At 41.3% G+C, this 24,522-nt stretch overlaps 1 protein-coding gene across 2 annotated transcripts; it reads left to right on the top strand.

Moving 5' to 3' along the window:
• Positions 1-66: 66 nt before the first annotated feature.
• On the top strand, positions 67-24,245 carry DCAF12 (DDB1 and CUL4 associated factor 12). Of its 2 annotated transcripts, none has more exons than XM_015848252.2 (9): positions 67-332; positions 1,271-1,525; positions 9,344-9,550; positions 10,590-10,650; positions 14,893-15,086; positions 16,648-16,713; positions 17,210-17,372; positions 20,452-20,636; positions 21,336-24,245. In XM_015848252.2, the coding sequence occupies exons 1-9, from the start codon at positions 252-254 to the stop codon at positions 21,492-21,494; spliced, it is 1,371 nt and encodes a 456-aa protein (XP_015703738.1). In that variant the 5' UTR covers positions 67-251; the 3' UTR covers positions 21,495-24,245. The 2 variants fall into 2 exon arrangements, with proteins under 2 accessions (XP_015703738.1, XP_015703739.1); XM_015848253.2 differs by lacking the exon at positions 67-332 and adding an exon at positions 832-937.
• Positions 24,246-24,522: the final 277 nt, after the last annotated feature.

Below are 24,522 nucleotides of genomic sequence, written 5' to 3'. Positions count from 1 at the left end.
GCCTGGCAACCGCAGTGGAGGCGGCGCCCGCTGCCGTCCGTGCGCTGGGACGCGGAGCTGCCGTAAAGCTGCGACTGCCGTAAAACGGGGAAATGTCGTGAAGGGCGGTCCGGAGGGGCCTGCGGCGGAGTGAGCGGCCGGGCTCGGCTGCCGGCGCTTCATGCTACGTGTCGTGGCGGCTGCCTGCTCCGTCTGCTCCATGTGGGGTCCGAACCGGGCTCTCGGCTTCACTTCTTCACTTTCTTTCTACTATGGCCAGGAAAACAGTTAGCAGGAAGCGGAAAGCGGCGTCGGCGTCCGCCGCGGGGCCCGGGGGGCTCTATGGGGAGCAGGTAGGCCTGGGGGGTGTATGGGGAGCCGGGGGGCTCTATGGGGGCAGGTAGGCCCGGGGGGCTCTGTGGGGAACAGGTAGGCCCGGGGGCTCTGTGGGGAGCCGGGGGGCTCTATGGGGAGCAGGTAGGCCCGGGGGGTGTATGGGGAGCAGGGGGGGCTCTGGGGAGCAGGGGGGCTCTATGGGGGCAGGTAGGCCCGGGGGGCTCTGTGGGGAACAGGTAGGCCCGGGGGCTCTGTGGGGAGCAGGGGGGCTCTATGGGGAGCAGGTAGGCCCGGGGGCCGGTGTGACTGAGCGCGGTGAGTCCGGCACCGGCTGCGGGCGGGGGTCGGTGTGAGCGGCCGTTGTGGAGCCCGGGTTAAAGAGGGGAAGTGGGGCTCGGGGATGTCGGTGTGCCGCTGATTGATAGGGGGTGATTGAGGGCAGCTGGCGGTAACGGGCCGGGGGGCGTCGCCCTCCCGCTGCTGTCAGGTTCCCTTCGAATCCCCGCTGTCCCGCTGGGTTCAGCCGTTGTTTTGCCCGTAACGGCCGCGTCCCGGGCAGGGCTCCTTGGCCATGCAGCGGATGGAGCCCGGTGTCGGCCGCAAGAGAGCTGTGGATGCCGCGGTCGGTACCGAGCGGCCCCCGCCCCGTGTGGTTGTACTTCGCTGGGGTGGAGTCTGGGGCTGCTCTCAGCTGCTTAAAATGCTTATTTTTCAGGTTTCTTGTGTCTCCTTTATCACTTCAGCAGTGCTAAACTGTCTGTGGCACCACTGCGATACCACTTATTTAGCAAAATGTGTTTAATTCTGCGATGTAAAGGCTGTACTAGCACTTCTGTGTTGATCTTGTATGATTTCTTATGGATAGTTTAGAAGACTTAAGCGATCTGAATTGGAAGACTGCTGGTTTGGTTTTTTTTTTGGTTTTCTATATTATTTCCATGTTTGTTTTCCACAGTATGGATGGGATCATTCAGTGCACAAAAGGAAGCGGCTTCCCCCAGTGAAGCAGTCCCTGGTGTATTACCTAAAAGGGAGGGAGATCTGGATGCAGAATGAGTCCAGCTACCACCGCCTGTTGCACGGACATGCAGCCCAGCAGCTTCCCAGCCTCCTGAAGGAGAGGGAGTTTCATCTTGGAACCCTCAATAAAGTGTTTGCCTCCCAGTGGTTGAACCACCGGCAAGTAGTTTGTGGGACAAAATGCAACACAGTAAGTACCTCTTCTCTTGCTTCTTTCCTCTGTTCTGTAATTCCCTTTCCTCATGCTGGTGCCTTTTGTAATCTTATGTAGGCTATCAAGGAGAATATTAGGAAGTAACTAGAACCAGAGTCAAAATTGTATCTAATAAAACACGAATATGTGTAAGGTTTGACTGTGGCCCATTTTCATCTGAAAACATGGCTCTGTGCATGTGGATGTGAACCAGACTGAGACCTGTACCTGTACACAGGCTCTGCAGAATGGAACAGTGTGGTTGACTCTTTCTTGTTGTGCTGAAGATGATGGGGGGAGGAAGGATTGGTTAATGATTGTACCTCTGATTTCTAAATAATGTGATGTCTAGCAGAATATGCTGGTAAGACTCTGTTTTTTTGTCATCTTCAGCGTGTTTTGGGTTTTTTTTTTGTGTTGTTCTGTTGATGACTGAGAAATTACTACAGAACTAAAAGCTCCTGTTAAACTCTCGGTATTCTTCAGAGTAAATGTTCTAAGATTTAAAAAAGAATTTCACGTATTCAAGATTATCCTTTGTTTGTTTACTTTATGATTTTTTTCCAATCTAAATCTCTTTAGTTTGTGTATGTTCATGTACTTCCATGTACTTTAGCAAACACTGAAAACTCCTCAGGCTCTTAAAGTGATGATTTGGGTTTTAAACATTATACGGGAATGTTAAAATGGGATATTACTTATTTAATAAATGGAGGCGATCGTACATATTAACTAATATCTTCACCTGGGATTAGTTAGTGGCCTGACCTTAACAGCTAATGGGAAGCCCTGATTGAGTTAGTGTAAAATCCAGAATTTGTTCTTTTCAGGTTGTTTAGTGCTACTGAAACAAATCAAATTTTGTAAGGAATGTATAAACAGTTTGTAATCTTCCAAGTATATGGAAGATTATGAACTGTTGTGATCGTTTCTTTGCTTTAATTACTTGTAGAAGTTGCGCACTGTGGTCTGACTTGCAAAGGACAGTGATATTTTTTTCATTTCAAATTTTCTGTAATTATTCATAGTTGCACAGGAGGAGACTTCTATGCAGTAGCTCTTAAGAATCAAGGCCTAGCTGTATAAACAAAACAGTGTTGTAATAGGAATAATCCTGGAGCAGAATCTTTTTGCTTTCTTTCTCCATGCGTGCTCACTGCCTCAGCTGATCAGCTGCCAGCCCTTCATGGAACAGAGTTTTAGCCCTTCCTGCTAAAACTCCAGCCTCAAAATCTTGCTTATTCTAGCAAGATCATTGCAGGTTTTATCGTCTGCAACAGTTTTGCTGTGTTCTGTAACTTCTGTAGTTCTATTGCCTCTGCAGCAAAGATAAATGGACAAATGCATTGTTAATGCAAGCTTGCAGAAAATGGTTTGTGAGCAAACAATCAGAGAACTGAAGAGGGATTCAGCCTTACTGTTGTTCCTACTGCATATGCTGCAATGAGGTATATGCTTCCACAGCTGAACTTGGAGTACTGATGGACATTGTCCTGATGACAGAAGTCAGCTTTGTCATTATGGAAGATTATATATGAATTATGAATACTTAGTCTGGTTGCTTTGTGCTCACATTTTAGCAACTAGAGTGTTAAACAACACTTTAATTATAAGATTTTCTTTCTCATCTCCTGAGTAAGCAACATTATAAAGATGAGTTCTTTTGGTTATTCTCATGCACTGAACTTGGGAGTAAATTTGTAACGACTTCTTTAACTTCAGTGGGGTTTGTTACACTGGCATGGCTTGTAATTAAAGCTAATGCAACAAAAAAAATTAAACCAAACCAGTTACTTGAATCAAAGCTTGAATATGACACTGGGAGCCTTTTTGCAGTTAATTTATAAATTACCTTTGGCTATGCGGTGCCAGAGGCATTCACCAATTTAATAACAAAACAAAAACACGCTCTTGTCATAAGACAGGCTTTACTTTTAATCATTTGACAGTACTGGTCAGTCTAAGTGCTGAAGAGACTGTAGAGCTCACAGTTGTTCTTTTTTAATAGAAATTATAACTAGTTTTATTATTTCAGGTAACTTCTTATACTTAGGATTATCACTGAAGTGTTTGTGTGTGTAAAAAAACTTTACTGACTTCCATTGAATCCTTGAATGCTTGTATATGGTCAGTCAATTGCATGTCAAATTAAGTGTTTTGGTTTATGAAAGGTGCATACTTTCTTTCCCAGATACTTTATTATGGAAGCTATCCAAGCATTCAAATGTCAAAGTCAGATGCAATCACCTGGGACTTTCTGAAGTGGGATTCGTGTTTGCGAGGATCTTCTTGGTCTTGTATAAAATGGGCTTCTTAAAGTTGTTGAAAAACAAATGAGGAAACAGACAAACCTCTGAGACATGCAGGTGTTTATAGTGTGTCATTGTGGCATCTCAATTACCAAAGGCTGGTACCAGGAAGTCTCAGAAGATTCTGTCTGTAATTAGTGTGTTGTGCTCAGGCTTTTCAGAAACTGAAGAGATGGTGGAGGAAACAAGCTTGTGACAGAAGAGAGCTCTAAATGCTGAGTTACTGAACTGTTTCTTCCCTTTATACTATCCATTACCATTTCCTGAAATTAAGCATTTTCTTGTGTCTTCTGATCCTTAGCTCTATGTATCATAATTCTTTTGCTAATTATGAAGTGTGTAAAAACACTAGAGCTTTAAATTCATTCCCTAAATACGGAAAGCTACTTAAACAAAAACCTGAACTACCCAAATTCCTTGTTTGCTCTCATCTGATTTCTCAGGTGGCTTTTCTGTGGTTCAAATGGTTTCCAGTTCAGTGACACTTTTTCTCCTTGGTAGATTCACACACTGATTTGGGTGCCCTAGTGTAAATGACCAGCTCTTGTTTCTGCTTAAGGATTTTTTGTTTGTTCAGCGCACCTCATATAATTGTAGTCTTCTAGTCCTGGTGTCTGTAGTCCTGAACTACTCAATTCATGGTTCTTATATCTGTGAATATGGAGGGTCTAGGAGGAAACGCTTTCTACTTGCTTTGCAAGTGAATGTATCCCCTGGTTTTGGCCATGCTGTCAGGAATCAAATAGACTGCTTGTTTCTTGCTCCCAGGAGGGAAGAAGTCATGTTCTCACAGTTTATAACTCTGCTTGAGCACTGTACTTTGCTCACTGTAAATAGACCTCCGACACCAGTAAATAGCACCTTAATTCACCTTTGTTTCAGTGTTTTGTGAGGGCACAGTGAGATGCTGTTTCTCATCTCTAGGGAGTGTTAGGTTTTCTCTCTGCGTGTGATGCCCATGTCTGTTTCCAGAATTTGTTAGCTTCTTTGCCAGGTATGGTGTGGGTGGCAGAGATGCCCTGTAGCAAGTGAAGTCTCTCGCTTCCCCATCCTCTGCCATCTGTCAGCGTGCACTAACTGTCTGCCAGCCTCCTGAAATTAAACACGGAGGGCAAGACGCAAATAAAAACCGACAAATGTGACTTTGGCACTGAACATATTTAGTGGCATCAAAGTGCATGCCCAGGAACTGTGAGGGCTTAAGAGTTTCGTATCCAGGTGGAGTGCTTGCTTGCACTGCTCTGCCTCTGGAAATAGGAATTCAGTGTAAACTTGCTGACTTTTTTTTTTTTACTGCAGTTAACTCCTCATGATTGTTTTTTCTCACTCTGGATCCTTTTGAGGAACTTGTGTAAGATCATTACCCCGTGGTGCTGATTGTACTGCACAACCTGTAAGTATGTTCCATGTTAAGATTAGTGCATGTTCTGAGCTCAGCTGGAAAGGAATTCTACCAGTTTGAGTTCTTAGTCTTTGGAGGTTTGATGTTTCTTGAAGGCCTGGCATGATACATTAGTGAATCTGTATTGCCATAGGAATGAAAAGCTTTATGTGAAGCATTTTGTGATCTTAAAGAACAGAAATGCTTACAGTCCAAACAGAAAACAATACTGAGAAATGGGGTGGGGAACTGTGTGCTTGTCAGAGTAACCAGCAGTGGTGTTAGTGTATCCACTCTAAGCATTGTCTTGTTTCTGTTGTTTTGTTAGTGAAATAAAATTCAGAGATGATGATGTCATTTTTCAGCTTGGCTGAGAGTGAAATTGTTGTGATCAGGTTCAGCTGGTTGCTAGCCATGCCTCGCAGAACAGGATGTTCCCACCTGCTCATTCCTGCTGGCACTGATGTTCACATGGCTGAGGAGTCAGCTGGGTCAGCTTGCTGCTTTGTATTGAGACAAAGATTAGTTTCTACCAAAGGCAGAGAGGTCTGAGTGACCTGGCAGCTACCTGAACACCAGTTGTTGTTGCAGAGGTGGTGAGACAGGGTGAGTATGTGAAGAAGGTACATGTGGATTCCCAAAGGTTGGCTTAAGCCAGTTGTGAAATTCTATCCCAGATTATTCTTTTAATAATTCTTTTTAGCGAGGCAGTGTGTTTATCTGGAGTTTTTTCAAATATTTTTACGAATGATAAAAGTGCATTATGCTCTGTGATTTCAGAGCAGCCTGTAAATAGCTGAAGCACAGTGTGTATCGTGTGTACTTTTTCTGTGAGGAATAAGTAGTCTCTTTCATGCGTGTTCTTTGTATCCTGTGAATCTGGGTCTGTCCTGTTTCTGAAATAACAGCATAATGTAGCTGTGGGTTACAAGCTTTGGTTTGTTCAAATTGGTTTGAACAGGCAACCTTAATTTTCAGCTGATTAAACTGGATGCTATTCTGTGCACAAATCTAGCAGCTGAAGATGCAGCATATTCTTCACATGATACCATGAAAATTGCATTTCTTTGGTCAGATTTTTTTTTATCTTGCTCTGCATACGAAGATGAGAATTTTCAAGGTTTCAGTGTTCTCACTAAAATAAATATGACCAGAATGCTTCTTGAAGTAATGGTTAGATCAGATGTAGCATTAAAATGGCATAGGCTGAAATATTACTTGCTGTATTTCTCTGTCAAATCCTTTCAGTGTGTATCTGAAATGTGTGTCTTTTCTTTCCCTTGTCCTCCTAAACTGTTGTCCCTTAAAGGCAAGTCAAAAAATGAAAGCAGACTTCTGACAAAGTGACACCCAGAGAATGGATTTTGCAGTTTAGAATGAGGTCTTCTGATATGTGATTCCCCATTAGAGGGAATTGGCTTTTGGCTTGTTGATCAATTAAGTTCTGTCATTAATGAAGTGAAACACTGTAAAAAGTAGGACAAGGGGCAGCCTCTTAGAAAATGTATAGAAGCTAATTGCTAGAAGAATTTCTAGCTATTCTGCAATACAAATTGAAATAATAGTAATAAAAAGGACACAATTAGTAATTTCATTGAGTGTGAAAATCATAACCAGATCGTAAAAACTTGTGTCTGAGACAAGTGTATTATATAGCTGTATCAGTCTGCCATGGTCCTTTTATTTTACTACATGCTGGAGTTGTAGCTGAAACTTTTTTATAAGCTGTCAGGTATTTTACGCTTTATTTACTGTAGTGTCTTGAAAACTCATAAAATAGTATGCAATTGTCAGCATTCTTAGCTGGATGCCTATCTTAGGCTGGTATAAAGCCCAAAAGGTAAAAATGCTAAGAACAGCTGTTTGGCTTCTGTGCGCTGTATTTACAGGGAAGATTTCTTGGCATTCTATGGCTCTGTTTGCAAGTGTGAGCTTCTGTCTTCCTGCGGTGTCCCAGATGATGCAAAAGTCATAATTTAAGCAGGTAGCATTTGTTTATTCTATTCCTGGATTGTGGTTTTAGTCTGTCTGCATTATGTTCTGTTTTTTACTATGTGCAGTAGTTGCTGCTTCAAACCATACAGCTGAACTTTCAAAGCCTGTCCCTTGACTTGAGTGTGAGGCTCTATGATACTTCAGTATTGTATGTTTCCAATTTCTTTGACTTTTTGATTAGTTTGGAGTTTAGCGTTATTAAAGTAATTTCACATTAGGGTAAGTATTTTTGTTTTTTATTAACTTAGTGTCAGGCACAGCGTGACAGTGGTGTGAGGCTGAAGAACATAGAAGATTTTAATTTCAGTCTGCTTATCTATTGAGGTGCCATTTGAACTGTGCATCTGTAACTGCTGGAAGATGATTTTTTTCTGAATCTATGGGCATCCTGAAATGCAGATGTGTTTTCCTAATGAGCAGTTCTGGTAGCAGCTTTAGGACCTGCTGATGACACCAGGAACTGTTGAAGGAGGGCATGGGAAAGCACTGAGATCTTCAGTTGAAAGAAAATATTGAAGGAAGAAAGAAGATGAGAGGAGAAGAAATTAATGCCTGCACTGCAGGAACAGGGCAACTAATTTTCAGGGATGAAGTTAGGGCTGCTGCATATGTTGAGTGTTCATCAGTTGGTTTGGGCACACAACTGCACTTGGGGGAGATAGAAGTGCTGTTCTCTTCCTCTTCCTGCTCATCTGCTCTTCAGCTGTTCCCTCACCCTCTGCATCTGCATCAAAATAAAGAACTGAAGGTGAAAATTCAGCATCTGTAGGAGCTGTGATCTCTGTGCAAGACTGCTGTCTGCAAAGGAGAGTGAGTTGTGGGTTGAAGTTGGTGCAAGTCTACATACAGTGCACAAACAGTCATATGTAGATGGAAGCGTTTTCTACAGAATGAGTAATGTACGATACTTGAACAGATTTTTATTTGACATTGTTATTCTCAGCTCAGTACATAAAAAAGTAATAGATATGCCACTAAGTTTTATTTAATTTCTGGTGCTTGTTAGAGAACAGATCTACATTCCTGAGTTCACCAAAAAAAGAACTTATACATATAAACTGCTCTCCTGGGGGTGGTGTATATAAGGGAACTAAATTCTGCTTGGATCCTGATCTGCAATTATACATGGCTTTTCTTGGAGCCAGGTTTGCTCTATGATATTCCGTTTCCTTTTTTGTCATCTTTAGCTATTTCCAAGTGTTGGTAGGATCCCCTCTCAGTCCCCTCTTCTCCAGGCTGAACAGTCCCAGCTCTTTCTGCTGTTCCTCATACAGAAGGCCTACAGCCATCTCTGTGGCCCTTTGCTGGATTCTGTGCAGCAGTTCCCTGTGTTTCTTGAACTGGGAAGCCCAGAACTGGGCACAGTACTCCAGATGTCACCTCACTAATGACAGAGATTCTGTTGACACAAAACACTCTTGACAGAAGTTGCCTACTGTCATTAGCTAAGCATTTATAAACTGCTCATTTGGCACATTTTTCTCCTGGAAGCTGAAGGCTGTTGGCCTGTGCTATGTGTTCTTTTCAGTTAAATCAATTTGTCTGTTAGTGCAGCTGCACTCTGGACACTTGTGAAATGATCCAGTGCAAATGAAGTTAGACTTTGTTGGACAATGTAAGCCATGCTTTGCTGTAATTGTAGTTTAAACTATAGTTTACCATTGGAATAAGTAAACTTTACTGTAGTTGTATGTTTGAACTGACATAACTTGGTGTTCAGTGACTGGTCTGCGCAGCCAGAGACTTGTTCTATATTCCCTTGGGCTTATTGACTGTTTTGAGGTGGATCTGCCTTTCTCACTGGTGTTAAGAGAAACTTGAAAACAATTCTGTTTTCTCAAAGTGTTGAACAGGATCATACATTCTGGATTTGAGTGTTTGGTTAAATGAGAAGCCTCCAATGTAAAATTTCTCTCCTTTTTTGTTTCATTGCTCTGCAAACCAAACAGTAACCTTGAAATAAACAAATTTAATTAAAGTGGGTTTTATTTCTTTTTTTTTTTCCAGTAATACTTGCAGGATTTCAGTTGGGGAGAAAACAGAGGAAAGAGTAATTCAAAACAGAATGTCTTTGAATGCTTTGTTTTTCTGATCTTTGTTTAATGGTGAATTGCATATTATTTTTTCCAGTTATTTGTGGTAGATGTCCAGACTGGTCAAATTACCAAGATTCCTATTCTGAAAGACCGTGAGCCCGGCATGGTGAACCAGCAGGGCTGTGGGATTCACGCCATTGAGCTCAACCCCTCACGGACACTTCTGGCTACAGGTGGAGACAACCCCAACAGTCTTGCAATTTATCGTCTGCCTACACTTGATCCTGTCTGCGTGGGAGATGTAAGTGGGAACATTTGGGGGACATTTATTCTGTTACTTATAAGAATTAATTATTTGAAGTGCCCAAAGTCAGAGCAAGGTTAAGACTTCAGAGTTTTGTAGTGACAAGTGAAGAATTTCTGAATTTTTGAAAGCTTTGAAGCACTTCTGGTTTAGTCTCTTTTTTTAAACAAAGTGTCTTAAATACGAGTGTGAACATAAATGTGTTAGACAGTTCTGATTTCCTTTTCCTTGCCTTCATTTGGGTCCACGTCAGGTTATTTTTAAGCACTGAAATTGTGACAAAATCCAGAGTGTCAGTCCAATTGTGATGATGAAGATTGAAACTGAGGCACAAAACTGTTAGTGGAAAAACTTTTTGAAACTGAAAAGATGATGCACATTGTTCAAGTTTTTCCTTTCCCGCTGCAGCTCACGTATGCATAATTCCAGCAGCAGAACTTGGCTTTGAAGATTAATTCTAACTCTGTGGCTTATGGCACTTTGATGTAAGCTGTACCAGAATCTATTTCTGAAATGTCATCATGCTTTTTTAAAATAGTCTTGAAAATAAAAGGGCTGAAATGAGCGTAGTGATGTCCTGTTAGTCCTTCTCTCATTTCTCCTTCCTTTTGAATAAGGCCCTCATGAAGACATTAGTGACAAAAGCAGAGGTCAGAGTTTCAGCTGTAGCACATGTTTTAGGAAATATCTATTTTGTGAAAGTAAGGAACACTGCTTTTGAAATGGGAGATCTATGTCCTTAGCTTTGAGATCAGTTTGGCTTTGGTTTGAGGCCTGCTTTTCTATTACCTGTGTGCTCTCTAACTGTTAATTGTATGGTTAGCTTTATCAAAGTAAAATAAATTTAAAATTACTGCTGGATATGTGAGCTGCTTCAGCTTGATACTGGGATTTTACCTGTGTGATATTTTTAATGTAAGTACAGGGGGGGGTTTTGTGCTTGTATTAAACTGGACAGTGAAGGATACTTCTCCATTTTGAGAGACTACTTGAGAATATAATGGCTCAGCAAGTCTGACTTTTTTTTTCCTTTTAGGATGGACATAAGGACTGGATATTTTCAATTGCATGGATCAGTGATACTATGGCTGTTTCTGGTAAAGTCATTTTTTTCCTATCAGTATTGTATTACACTGGTATACTACATCAGTACAAGCCTTAAGGAAATGCCTTTATCAGTGCATCAGAGCATTTGTAACAGTGGCAATCATCTGGCAGCATTCTTGTTTCAAGTGCTTCTGTTTGATTTTCAGCATTTACAGAGGGAGGAGGAAAGAGCTCATTGTTAAATTTAGCATTAATTTTGTGGTTAATTAGGCGTAGGGTTTCATTCTGTGTACTGTGCCCTTCAGTATTCTGTACTGAAACATTACCAAGCTACAGGCTCCACAATCTGTAGCCAAAACAGGACAGTTCTGCTGCTGCAAAACTCCTTCCTTTGGCTCCTTTTGGCGCTGACCTTGTGGTTCTTCATCCCCAATGTCTGCCTGAGAGAGAAGCATGTGTCAGCGTTCTTGATATTGTATGTGAAAGTCCTTTGCTGGGTTTTGGGTATGATTAGACCTGAAGAGTAGAATGAGTCTATATGGATCCTACTTTGACAGCAGGATAATCATCTCTGTGCCTAACCATTCAGAGTCATTGCAGCTAACTATATCAGTTCTGTTGACCAACAGTGTGACAACTTTGACTTCTTTCAGTCAGTGAAAGAAAAGAAGCCTCTCAGAAGAGGTTTCAGACCATTCACTGTTTAAATCTATCTTTTTCTACGTCTGAATGTAGCTTATGATTAGGCAAATTAAGTCTTGAGTTTGCCTGAAACCAAGTGTCTTGAGCAATGCACTGTAATCACTAAACCATTTTCTTTAATGTTTCATGCTGGTCCAGGAAGTAACTTTAAATCCAATCTGTATAAATGTTTTTCTTGATGCATACCTGGTATTGTGAGTAGAGCTCTGTGGGTCATTGCTTAAAAATCATCTTGGAGATGAGAAGCAAAACTTCAAAGAACCTGTTAGAATTCATACCTTCAGTTCAGAACTTTCAATTTCCCATTTTTGAGCCCTAAATAGTATATAATTTTCATGTAGCTTTTTAGTATCTTAAATTATCTTAAATTCTTTTTAAAAGTCATTAGGATCTGTTTTGAATATGGCTACATTTGAAGCTATTTGGAACTACTTCATTTATTTGAACTATTTTTTTTATTTATTTAGTACAGTGCTTAGCTTTGTTTTATATGCAGGTCCCTGACCTAGATATGATTTTTCTGGAAACAGAGGGAATTTACTGTCTTTTCAATAGGTGTTGCCGTGAGTAGGTTAGTAAACAGTGACTTACAAAGAAGGATTCTACATGAAGGAGAATTTCAAGAGGGGGTATTAGTTATGAGTTAATGGCTTTGGAATACAGCAGTGCAATATTGTTTTCCTGAAATCCTGTGAAGACTCTTTAATGAGAACTTAATTTAACACCTTGCATTTGGATTTGTTGAACCTCAGGAGGTTCACCTGGCCACACTGTTAATGTGTCTTGGTCCTTCTGGATGGCATCCCCTCCTTCTGTCGTGCTGATTGCATTTCACGGCTTGGTGTCATCAGCAGATTTGCTGAGGGTTCACTTGATTTTCTGTCATTGATGAAGATGTGTTGGTCCCACCACTGACCCCTAGGGGTCACCTCTTGTCACTGATCTCCATCCAGACATTGTCATTGACTGCTACTCTCTGGACAAGCTGTTATTTTCTAACTTTCCCATCCGCCCTTACAACTTTCCCAAACATCTTACATGTCAACAAAGCATTCCACAAAACACTTTTCAACTGTCCATGCAGGCACATATCCAATCAGAGCTGTGAGACTCTTCTTCTCCTTGCAGAGGTGTCCTTGGTTCTCATTCTATTTATCTTGCTCCACAGCTGCTGCTCTGAACAGCTTTTCTTGTATTCCCACACCAGTGCATTTATATGGTAGCCTACTGTCTTTCTGTGCTGACAGGATATAATGCTTTATGTGGTTGTCAAACAAAGATAATGGAATATTGTGACTGTCCCATATAAAAATCAGATTAACATTAATTGTTAATTGGGTTTGGATTTTCTTTTATAGAGGGGGGGAAAGAAAAGCTTGTCCTGGAAATTGATTTTGAATTTATTGATGTCGATCTTTGTATTTAAAGATCTGCATTGCAGAAATAATTTTAAGTCTGCTACTAAGTCTAAGGAAAACAGCAGAGATTATTACAGTTCTTCAGTGGTGAGATAAGGACACATTGGGGTGTAGCATGTGAAATAGCCCTGCTACTGTTGAGTGGAGGTGTGAGTAAAAAAGTGCCATGTTCACTCTTGTATGAAGATTCTAGCAGGATATCAGTTCTAGCCTCCAGATGGGAGTCACCAAGGGAAAACATATCAAAAGCAAGTAGCAGGTCTGAATGCTAAACTGAATTCTTGAGAACTTTACCAATCTACAACTAACCTCTGTCAGTTACTTCAATCTGCATGATTAGAAGAATACTTTTATCTGAAACAACGATGCAGGAACAATTAAGCTCCAGATGCTGAGGAATTAGGAAACATCTTTATTTGCTCTGAGAAACTAAATGTAGAACTCCTGTTTCAAAACTCTTTTTGTGTTTCTTGGTGTAGGTTAGATGACGTGAAAGCAGGAGATGAGCATTTGTTCCTCTGACATAAAATACTGTTTTCTTCTAGCCTGACATTAGAGCTTTGACAGTACATCGTCTCACCACTGTTAGAACTGTTGAAAGAGAGCAAACTGGACCATGGTCTTGGTTAGTCCTAATTCTTAGTTTCACTAAGAGCAAGGTTTGCTTCTGAAACACGTAGCGGTGTATTACAGTGCTCCCTCAGTATAAAATTAAAATGCCCAACTTTAAGCAGCCATGATTGAAAGAGAATGTCTTAACTGCTGGACAAAGATTTCCATGCCAAAAGTTTCAAAATGGGGTGAATAATTCTCAGAATGAGCCTAGGCTAACAAATAATACTCTTATTGGCTTCAGGGCTAACCAGTTAAACAACATACATTGTCTTTTATGGCTGTTAGGGTTATTAAAATGGACAGCTTCCTCCTAAAGTGACTCGAGATATTTGGAAATTCTACTGCTGGGCATTCAGTCTCCATTACAAGATTAGGTGCAATTAGAAGCCATTAGTGTGTAAATTGAGTGGCAGGTTGTTTTGTCATTTGCTACCTGCTGCTATGCTTTGCCACTGGAAGTTCTTTTTCTGACTGGCTAGTGGCTGATAGTGGGAAATGACTGAATTCATCTGCCAAGGAGCAAAGACATCTATGCAGTACTGCAACAAGATGTATTGGTATAAACTACTGCAAGAAGATGTTTTGCTTGTTTTTGCAGCTTGCTCCTTATGAGGTCCTGAAATCTATACATTAAGAGGCTGATGAAGATGTTCAGCCTTTTTGGCATCTTCAAGGCATGGAAATGTGACTTTGGCTTTCCTTGTGAGAGAAGGGGTTTCCATATGGTGTGGGGAAGAAACTGAGTTTTAAGTCAAATCTGTCAGGGTTGACTTAAATGCAATTATATAAATGTCAGAAGAGAAGGGCATAAGGCAAAGGATTAAATCTTCATTGACCTATGAACCAAAGAAGCAGAGCTTTCTTCAACTATTTTTTTTTAATTCATATTTCGTCTTAATTCTGATTCCTTAGAAAAATGCAACTTCTTGCTTGTTGAGCTTCAATTCCTTATCTTCTTTGAAGAAGAGATTGCACAGGTTTAAGCAAAGTGACTTGTACTGCTTGGATCAAATCTGTTTTACCATAAAATTGTAACTTAAAATGGCTGTTTCATTTTAGTTCACAAGTATTCATGCATATACTTGTGCAGTAAGAGGAATCAAATGATCCAAAATTGGCATAAATGTAACTTTTCTTGGAGGCTTTTTGTATTGTGTTATCAGATTTAGCCTTGGTAATCTGGGCTAAATGTGTTGGCTGTTCAGTCATGTCAGAGCTTACTTCACTTATGAATTGCTAATGGTGATTGTATAAGTTTGTTTGTTTGTTTTTAATGCATCCTGGCCTGTTTGAAAATAAATTCCAGACTTAGAAAGAAGTATAGGAAAAAAACCCAAACACTTCAAACTGAGGTCACAATATTATAACTTTATAGCTCAGGAAGATCATGTTATTAATCCTAACTAATCACACCCAACGATGTGTTCAGTTGAGTTAAACTAATAGCAGTATATTGCTTTCCCACTTTTGGACTTGGTTTATAACAGATTGTTTTTTACAGGGGGAATTTTATATATATGTGTATACATGTATGAAATGCTGTTATTACTTATTCAGGCTCTCGAGATGGTTCAATGGGTCTCTGGGAAGTCACAGAGGATGTGCTGTCCAAAAGTGATGCCAGGCATAACTTGTCTCAAGTTCCTGTCTATGCCCACATAACACACAGGGCACTGAAGGATATCCCTAAAGAGAACACCAATCCTGACAACTGCAAAGTGCGAGCGCTGGCTTTCAACAATAAAAATAAGGTCAGTAAGATACTCAGGATAGTTGAAAATGACTAAAATTGTCCAGATGTACTAGTAAAAAGTAATCTAAATGAAGTGTTCTAAAGCCAAGTGTGTTGGAGAGGCAACGTAATGAATTTTTTCCATGATCCTTTTGTGTCTTTCCTATGTAAAATGGTTGTTTTCATAAGTTTGCTTATGCCTTGTCCCCCCTCTCACTCCCTCCCTTGCAAGTGAAAAGACTTGTGTACTTCTTGAGAAGGAGCAGTTTTGTTGCAAGTCTGGCTTTTGGAAGGGAAGGAGGAGCACTTAAAAGGAGCAGAAGTAGTACCAAAACCATCTGTTGTCTCTAGCCTTGAGTGCTTGTGTTGTTTTCCTTCACCTTTCATGAAGATGAGCTAATATTCAGATAGTTCCTGATTTAATGCCTAAATTGTTACTGGATTGTTCCACAAGTGGGGTGTTTGACACAAAGGACAGGCACCAGTGTTTGCTTTGGTGTTACTGGCATGTGACAAACAGTAAATATTAACCTTCCCAGTGCTGACCTCTTATTATTACTGGAGATGAATTGTATTTGGAGCAAGTAGAGAGCAGCTCTTCCTTTTTTTATTTCTGTCCTCAAATAACAGAAATCTGAAGCCAATGAGAGTGTGCTTTAGGAAGCACAGTGCTCCTTTTGGCTCTTTCACCATGCTAATCACTCCTCTGATGGAGGATGTGAGACTTTGTACAGCTTTTTCAAGTAGAGTAATTCCAGGGTCAGAGTGTGTGAGCTGCTGGGTGCCAACTCCAGCTTATACTACCTAATCATTTGCCTGTTCATCCAACAAGATCTAATCTGATGTGTGGAAATCAAACTCTATAGCCTGAGAGATACAGAGAAGGTATGTTTAATTCAGCGGTGCACATATGCCAGGTTCAAGGGAGATCGCTCCTCCTGACTTGCACCCTATAGGGCAGAAGTTTGGTACAGATTTAGACAGAACTAATACATAATCAATGGTTTTCCCAGAATTTGTATACGTATTAATTGTATTTCTGAGAACCTCTTAGCATATGGTCCCTCCCCTTCCGCATGTGTTGTGAGCAGTTGGGGTCTTCTCCTGGTGGTCATGGGATGAAGGCTTATTGTCCTCCTTGCTGTAAACTTTTGACCCTGTGTGAGAGGTATCCCCAAACCAGTTCTAAGGTGCCTTGTGGACATCTTATCACTTACTCACTAAATGTCCTCAAGCTGTTTTCAAAACACTTATCTTTATGTCCTCCAGCCCCCCCCTCCCCCCCATATTGTCCTAATCCCAGCTTGTTGCCATCCCCATTCTTTTAGAAGACTCCACATATTCTCTTCTGTAAACTGCCTTTACCCTTTGTTTCTGTGAATCATCTTTTACTCTTCAAATCCAAAGTTATTTTTGGCACCTTTGTAGTTTGTGTTCCATCAAGTTCAATATAAAGTGAAAATTTACCATGATAAAAGCACATACAGGGTTACAGGTGGATATATATCATGCCCAGAAGTGTGTGATGTTTTTAAAGGCTTTTATAACACAGAAATTAACTCTGCTTGTTTGTTTAATAGGAGCTTGGAGCTGTGTCACTAGATGGGTACTTTCATCTTTGGAAAGCGGAGCACACACTGTCAAAGGTACCTTTTCTGTTTTGGTTGTTCAGCAGTTACTGTTATTTGCTGTTTTTCACCTGCTTTAAATGCTTGAGGAAAGCAGTGTGTGTAAAATAGTTAAAAGCCTTATGTAAAATAGGACATACACCTCTCAAAAGGAAGTTAAACATGCTGGTGTGACTATAGATTAAAATAAGACCTACCAATGTTTGTATATAAGGTAAGCCTTTTCAGCAGGGAGCAGGTATGTGTATTTATCTGCTGCAGCAGTAACAGCAGCAGAGAAAAAGGCAAAACAATTCTCTAAAATATCCTTCATTCTTTGCAAAATTCTGAAGCCCAGCCTTTAGCATCTCAGATTGCTTCAGGTAACGTGTCATGTCTCTTTCATGTTGAACTTTTTAAACTGCAGTTTTTGTGCTGCTGTCTCCTTGAACATAACTTACAGATTTGTTTTGTTTTGTTAATTTCTTTCTCTTTTGTTGTAATGGGTTGACTTTTTTTTCTTCTTTGTTTCCAGTTACTGTCCACGAAATTGCCATACTGCAGGGAGAATGTGTGTTTGGCTTATGGTCAGGAGTGGTCAGTGTATGCAGTGGGATCACAGGCACATGTCTCCTTCCTGGATCCAAGGCAGCCTTCTCACAACGTTAAATCTGTCTGTTCCAAAGAACGAGGAAGTGGTGAGTAAACCAAGCTCTGAAATCAAATCATCTCTTATGATCAGCTACACCATGCGAGTCTGAGGACCATACTGAGTGAAGATGAATTGTCTTGAGCTGCATTTAAGATTCAATATAGTTAATGTTTGGAAGTAGCAAAACTTATTTTAAAATATCTTCTAATTGAAACATAACAAGAGCAACAAAAACATGCAACTAGTGGGGTATTTGATCTTGCTTTTGTGAAGCTAGTGTATCTGTCTGGTTCAGTGGAAACGGGGGCTATTCTTCATGAGTTCTCAAGGTGTTCATCAGATTTTTTATGACATTTTACTCTTCCTGTATTTCATCCTTGAAAATAGTTGCTCATAAATGTTCCCTGCCAAAAGATGATGACATTGTTGAAGGCTAATTCTAAACAAACTGAGCTACCATTGTGGTAGGTATCAGAAGAATAAATACTTAGTTTCCTTAACCAGGGACTTTCCAGAGCCAGTAGGCCTTGAGGGGAAAATTAATCAGGATGCTTTGAGGATGTTGCCAACTTGGCAAGAAAACCCAAGGTCCATGAATCCATGTAATTGTATGGAAGGTACTAACCAGTAATTGTTGAGAAGTAAAAGTTGATTTCCTTCTTGTCTATGATCTCTCTTTAAATATAGAAAGGCTGCAGTGAGGTCCCCTCATAGCATTCTTTTCTCCAGACTGAACCTTATCCTTCAGTCTGTCTGTCTAAGGACAGGTGCTTCAGCCTTCTGATCATCTTTGTGGTCCTCCTCTGGACCACTCCACCACTTCTCTGAGTTGGGGGCCGCAGACCTGGATGCAGTAATCCAGGTGGGACGTCACCAAGGGCAGAGTATAGTGGGACAGTAGCCTCCGTTGCTCTGCTGGCCACCCCTCTTTTGATGTACACAGGATATAGTTGGTCTTCCAGGCTACAAGCACACACTGCTGGCTCGTGTCATGTCTTTCATGTACCAGAACCTACAAGTCCTTCTCAGCATGGCTGCTCTCAAGGAGTTATCCTCTCAGTCTGTATACGTGTCTGATGTTGCCCTGACATAGCTACAACATTTGCACTTGGTCTTGTTGAACCTCATTAAGTTTACATGGGTCCACTGTTAGAGTTTGTCAAGGTCCCTTTGGTTGGCATCCCTTTTTTTCTGCTGTATCAGCTGTGCCATGGAGCCTGATGTGATCTGCAGACTTGCTGAGGGTACGTGCAATCCCTTCACCTGTGTCACTGACAGAAATGTTAAAGACTTCCAGTCCCAAGAGGGACACCTGGGGGTCAGCACTCATCACCAGCCTCCACCTGGACACAGAACTGTTGGCCACAGCCTTCTTGCTGTGACCTTGCAACCAATTCCTTATCTACTGAGTGCCCTTAAAAACCCTTATCTCTCCAATATAGATAAAAGAGGTGGATATGGATGATGTGATATAAATAATACAAATATGTGAATCTCACACTAATTTCCTATCTTTAGCATCTGATTTTGTATATAAAACCAGGTGAGAGAAAGATGGTAACAGAGTAAGTCTGGAATTGGGGCTGGTTTTTTACCCAGTATAACATCTCCTGCTCTCCACAGAAGGCAGTTAAAGCTTTTCACTGTGCCTTGCAAGTGTTGCTTTTCATAACAGCTGTACAGGAAGATGCAGGGCCCTGAACTCTAGTCCTTGATCAGCAAGAGCAGCTGCTTTCTGCTTGGCTGGCATATAGCGTATTTTCTTGTGCCCTTGACTTGTATCCTGACAGCAGCAATGTTAACATAGTGGGCAGAGCTTATGAAGCTCAGATTCTGTTTCTCCTCTTTGTGTAGTGCATATCTGCAGTATTTTGGGCTTCCTTGGGCTTTTGCTGATTGCAGTGTTCAAAGCCTTCTGAATGTATTTGTCTGCCAGGGCCAGGACCTTGTTACAAGGGGAAGAAAGGTGTCTCTGACCTACGCATGTTCATTTATAGCTGTGAATTAAATTGAACATTCTTGTATACATCTGGTAAATCTAATGTAGTAAGTGTGAGAACTTCACAGTGGTTTCCCACCTGTTATCGTGCAGACTTCAGTTAATCTCTTAAGTGTGCTGATGCAGCTTTGCCTGTCCTAATCATGTGCTGCAGATGCTTGTGGCTGTGGATATAACATCAGGTTGTGGAAGTGGAAGGATGAGCGTGTGTTTCTGGTTAGGACCCTAAAGGTGGAAACTCCCTGGCTGTGTCCTTATCTTTTGGTTATACTCTAGCATAATACAAGCTCTGTGACTTCCAGTTTCACTCAGTATAGTGACAGCAGTTTGCAAGTGTATCTTTTAACCTCCTGTTTGAGTACTTTAAATTTAGTGATGCTTTAAGCAGGCTTAAGAAACCAAAGACTGTATAACCCAGCCCAGTATCTTGTTGTTCAGGAATTGAAAGCATGGAAATGGTGGGATTTCTTCTGCATAAATGGGTGGCTCGGGGTAGGGTGCTTACACAGAGCAAACCTTTGCACAGTAAGTAGGGAGCAGATGACAGGATATCTTGCAAGTTCTCCTCCCTGGGACTGTTTCTGGGAAATGTGTTGTTAAGCACTGGAATGGGCTCTCCAGGGAGGCTGTTGAGTTACCATCCCTGGGTGTGTTTAAAAACCATTTGGATGTGATGCTCAGGGACATGATTAGAGTAGCGTGGTTGGGTTGTGGTTGGACTAGATGATCCCTGAGGTCTTTTCCAACCTGAGCCAACCTTCTATGCTGCATTTACCTAGAGGCTCACTGCAGTCAGAACAAGGCTTTTCTTGATCTTAAGTGTCTTACAATGTCTGCTTATCTGGCAGAGCTGTGGCCTGCTGAAAGTGTTGCATCGTACTGTGCACTGGCAGTGGAGCAGATGGCCTTTGAGGAGAATGGGAGTAGTATGCATAATTGAAGCTGCTGCTTCAGTAGTACAAGTGGGATTTATCTGCACTGCTCCACAGCAATGAGCAAACTGGTATGATGTGGAGAAAACTAGCAGATAGTTTTTGCTAAAGAAAATATTAGACGTCAAGCAGTGACGCTGCAGAACCAAAGCATCCCTTCTCACTGAACTGCATGTCACTTCTCTGTTTGACAGGTATTCGATCAGTGAGCTTCTATGAACACATCATCACAGTGGGAACAGGGCATGGTTCCTTACTGTTCTATGACATTAGGGCCCAGAGGTTCCTGGATGAAAGGCCCCCACGTGCCTGCTATGGACAGAAGCAGAAGTTAGGAGGAAGTGAAATTCTGAAGCTGACTACAGGGAAAGGTTGGCTGGTGAGTAGCATGTAGCCACAAAGCTCACATGAGTTGTTTTTATGGTAACTGTATGAAATACATGCCAGTAAAACCATGGTCACGTAGCTGTAATAATGAAAACAAAGAAATGCTGCAAAATTGTTTTCACAGACTCTTCATGAAGGGTGTTGAGTAGCTGTTTGCTTGAATGTAAGGTGGACCATTCTGCTCATGCACTGACACATTACAGTCAAAAGCATAGACTTGTAGTAGTTAATACTTCAAATATTGTCTTTCTGTATGAAGTGATAATAATTTAACATGGTTTTCAAATGAAGAGATTTAATTAAACTGTACACAGTTTTAAAAACTGTGCCTCCCTGAAGTAATGCTATGGCAGGCACTTGAGTTCAGTTTCCTGTATTTCACTATAAAGCAGATAATGAAGAGAAGTTGGACAAAGCCATTATCTTTTCTATCATTGTGCAACTTCAGAAACTAATGCAACTTGATATGTTCCCTACCCTCCACCTTTATCTGCCTCCAGTGTCTTGTGCAAACCTCTGAAAAAGCTTCAGGGAGTCTCTGGTATCTTCCAGTTAAAGCTGATCTGTTTGAAGCTTTGAAATTATTAACAGAAAAGATAACTTTTAGTCTCTGGAAACTACATTCTGTTGCTGCGAAACAAGGCTTTCTGTTTGTTTGGCAACAATAACCATCTCAACTTTCTTTTAACAGAATCACGACGAAACCTGGAGGAATTATTTTTCTGAAATTAACTTCTTCCCAAATGCTGTTTACACACACTGCTACGACTCATCTGGAACAAAGCTCTTTGTGGCAGGCGGCCCTCTTCCTTCAGGACTTCACGGGAATTACGCTGGTCTCTGGAGCTAATGATAACTCTTTACAAATGCTGATCCTTACACAGTTTTCTACTTTCTTTTCCTCTGTTCTAATAGTGAATGAAACTGTGTGATGCCATTCAATTTTGTTTTAAATGCAAGTTATTTTTGGTCAGAGTTTTCTGTTGGCCTCCAACAGTTTTATACATCTCTTTGAACCAGTTCTTTGCTTTGACCTCCCTGATCCTTTATATGGTAGGTATTTGATATCCCAGTTTATTTACTCCAAATGACTTTCCACATTTAGGCTATCTTGGCCACGTGCCCCCTCCCCTACTTTGCTGTGAGGTAGGATTCCTTTCTAATAGAGTGGTTGCTCCTGTGCTTTCTGTGAAAGCGTGGGGGCTGCATGTGTGCAGGTACTTTGTGTCAGTTACATTACCTGGAGTGAGGACTACTTGTAATTAAAAGATATTAAAAATATTTATAAGAGATAAGCTACTACTTTATCTGCAGAGCCTGGCCCTGGCCTGGGTTGATCTTATTTTTTAAAAGTACAAGTCTAATGATACTGTTTATATGTAAAGGAATACAGTAATTTTGTACTGTACTCATTGGAGCCCAGGGATAGACTCCCCAGGGGTATTACCCATCAAGCCCAAACTGCAGAAGCACAGGAGTTCTCAAAAGTGCATTTACATTTTAATTGTAGTATTCAGCGGTGCCAGGAGCAAAAACATGATCTTCTGTTCCTGTACTTGATCCAGGTATCAGCTTGCACAGCTGGAGTTTGAATAGGCTGTTCTGCAATGTGGCTGTTGCAGAATAACATTACATTGAGGGGCCTGCAGAGGTGATGAAAGGAAATGGGGGCTAGGGATACAAGCTTTAAGGACAAGAAAAAGTGAACTAAACTATTTTTGTTTTCCAAGCGAACTCCCAAGTATGCCACTGTGGTGGCTCATGGGTTATTTTCAGACAGCCTGAAGCCCAGGCGTTTTGTCCCAGCTTATGGAATTTTTAACATTTTTAATCCATTCTGGTTGTTAGGGTTGTTAGCCATCTGCTATGATAAGCCAATGGAATAAAGAAACTATTTTTTCCTCTAAGGTTAAAGAGTGTGTCTCAGACTTGTATAATGCAGGCTAAAGCTTACCACGTAGCAAGATAACTTGCTGTTAGCTCATGTTGCATTAGTATCCTCTGTCATCTAGCTTGCAATAGGAGATGTTCAGTCTTTCCCCAGACTCCCCTACTGCCTTCTCTATTTGAACTCCCTTGAATTTTACTTGGGACTGTGGGTGGGGAGAACAGATCCAGTGCCTTTTGGGTCCAGCTGTGAAGTGTATGCACTTACGTATGGTGATCTTATCTAATACTAGGCTAAAATGCAGGGCTCCAGAGTGCTATCCCTGGTCTTCCATCAGGCACCAGGAACTCTTTCCTTCTTACCATCTTCTGCTGGGATGGATGCTGGAGATGAGTGCATGCCTTGGCCTCGCTGCTTTGGTGCCAAATGAGCAGTTGAAGCCGAGGAGAAAAGGCAAGACTGGGATGTGCTCTTCTGTCTCTGCTGGAGATTACAGCTGCTACAGTAGAGTGAAGCTAGTTTCTGCAAGAGTTCCTACCAGGTTTATCAGAACTACTTACCACAGTCTGATTATGTCCTCTCACAGTCCCTCTCGTCTTTGTACACAGCACCTCCATCAATAATGCCAAGCAGTGAGACCCTGGCTTACATCTTTTGCTGATGGGATTACACAATGTAACAGTCTGTTTCTGAGGGGGAACAGGCTGGTTTATCTGGCATTTAGGCATCTAGGAGGGAAGGTAACAATTGTAGCAGACCTTCAGCCCTTTCTTCCTGCTTTTCAGGAATGTGGGATCTTGTGCTGCTATAAATCATTGGAAGCTGTTCGTTTTACCTCTCACCTCTTAAGTAGACTTCATTTTTCATTTTTATAATCACATGCAATCAAACCAGTGACTTTTATGTTCAGTAATGCCCAGCTTGCAGTACTGGGATGGCAAACAACCCCTCAACAACAATCAGGTGTTAGGTAACAGACATTCCCATGGAACCCGAATCTACAATGCAATGTTAACTTGAGCGTAGCATTGTGGGTGATGCCCACTCTCTTCACAGACACCTTGTTCCTGGTCATTTCTCCAGCCTTCCCTGTTGTACAGCCAGCTCAGCCAAGGAGAAGTGCTACTGTTCTCCCCAGGTGTTTTCTGGGACTGTTGTAAAGTATTGAGTCCATTGTTTTGTCCCTTCATCAGTGCTACTGGTGTTAGTCCAAGGTGAGTAAATTACCAAAGAATAGTAAATAGGTGTTTGTTCATAGTCTCAGTTGTTCGTTTTCCACATAAATCCATTTTAAAATACTTTGCAAGAGTGCCCAGAGACCTGACCAGATTTAGTCTGTCCACAAAGATTGCATTTGTATTGTGAGTGATTCTTGTGACTCCCTTGATGAGGGAGACTCCTGAATTTCATTATGGGGATATTTTTGCTGCCTCTGTTTGAGGTCTTTGGCAGCATTTTTGTATCTTAAGGATTAAGATAATTGTGTATCAGTTACTCTTCTGTAGAATTTCAACCTCTTTCTTCACTTGAGCACTTGCTTTGTATATAGCTTGCAGCTGCAGAGTAACAAAATTAAAGTTGTGTTCCATCTATATTAAGTGGTGGTTTGGTGTTTTACTTTCTGCCCCTCAGCTGAGAGGGACTGACCTTGTGATGAGCAGATGTCCCTGATCTGGTGCAAATGTGAAATAAAGCAGGCGTATTTAGACTGTTTGTGGTGGCTGCCTGTTTTGTTTGATTGCAAGAAACCACAAACAGATTGGCCATCAGTTACTGCATCTTGGCAATGCAGCAGCATTTTACATCTTACAGCAGCTCACTGGTGACTTGTGGAATCAAACTCCATAACCACGAAGTAGTTATAAAGCAGGGATGTTAAATGAGTGATGCGCATACACCCTGGTGCAAGGGGGATAGCTCCACTTCACTTGCACACCATCAGGAGAAAGCATGCAACAGATATAGGCTGAACTAATACATCAGCAGTAGC

This window comes from Coturnix japonica, chromosome Z, assembly GCF_001577835.2.
Source record: "Coturnix japonica isolate 7356 chromosome Z, Coturnix japonica 2.1, whole genome shotgun sequence".
Lineage (NCBI taxonomy): Eukaryota > Metazoa > Chordata > Aves > Galliformes > Phasianidae > Coturnix > Coturnix japonica.
This window is presented reverse-complemented; position numbering and strand designations above follow the sequence as displayed.

Bases quoted from the DNA above. Each gene is read 5' to 3' on its own strand.
- DCAF12 (XM_015848252.2), top strand. From the start codon at position 252: ATGGCCAGGAAAACAGTTAGCAGGAAGCGGAAAGCGGCGTCGGCGTCC. The intron at 1,526-9,343 runs GTAAGTACCTCT...TATTTTTTCCAG, and splicing joins GTGGGACAAAATGCAACACA to TTATTTGTGGTAGATGTCCA. The intron at 20,637-21,335 runs GTGAGTAGCATG...TTCTTTTAACAG, and splicing joins CTACAGGGAAAGGTTGGCTG to AATCACGACGAAACCTGGAG.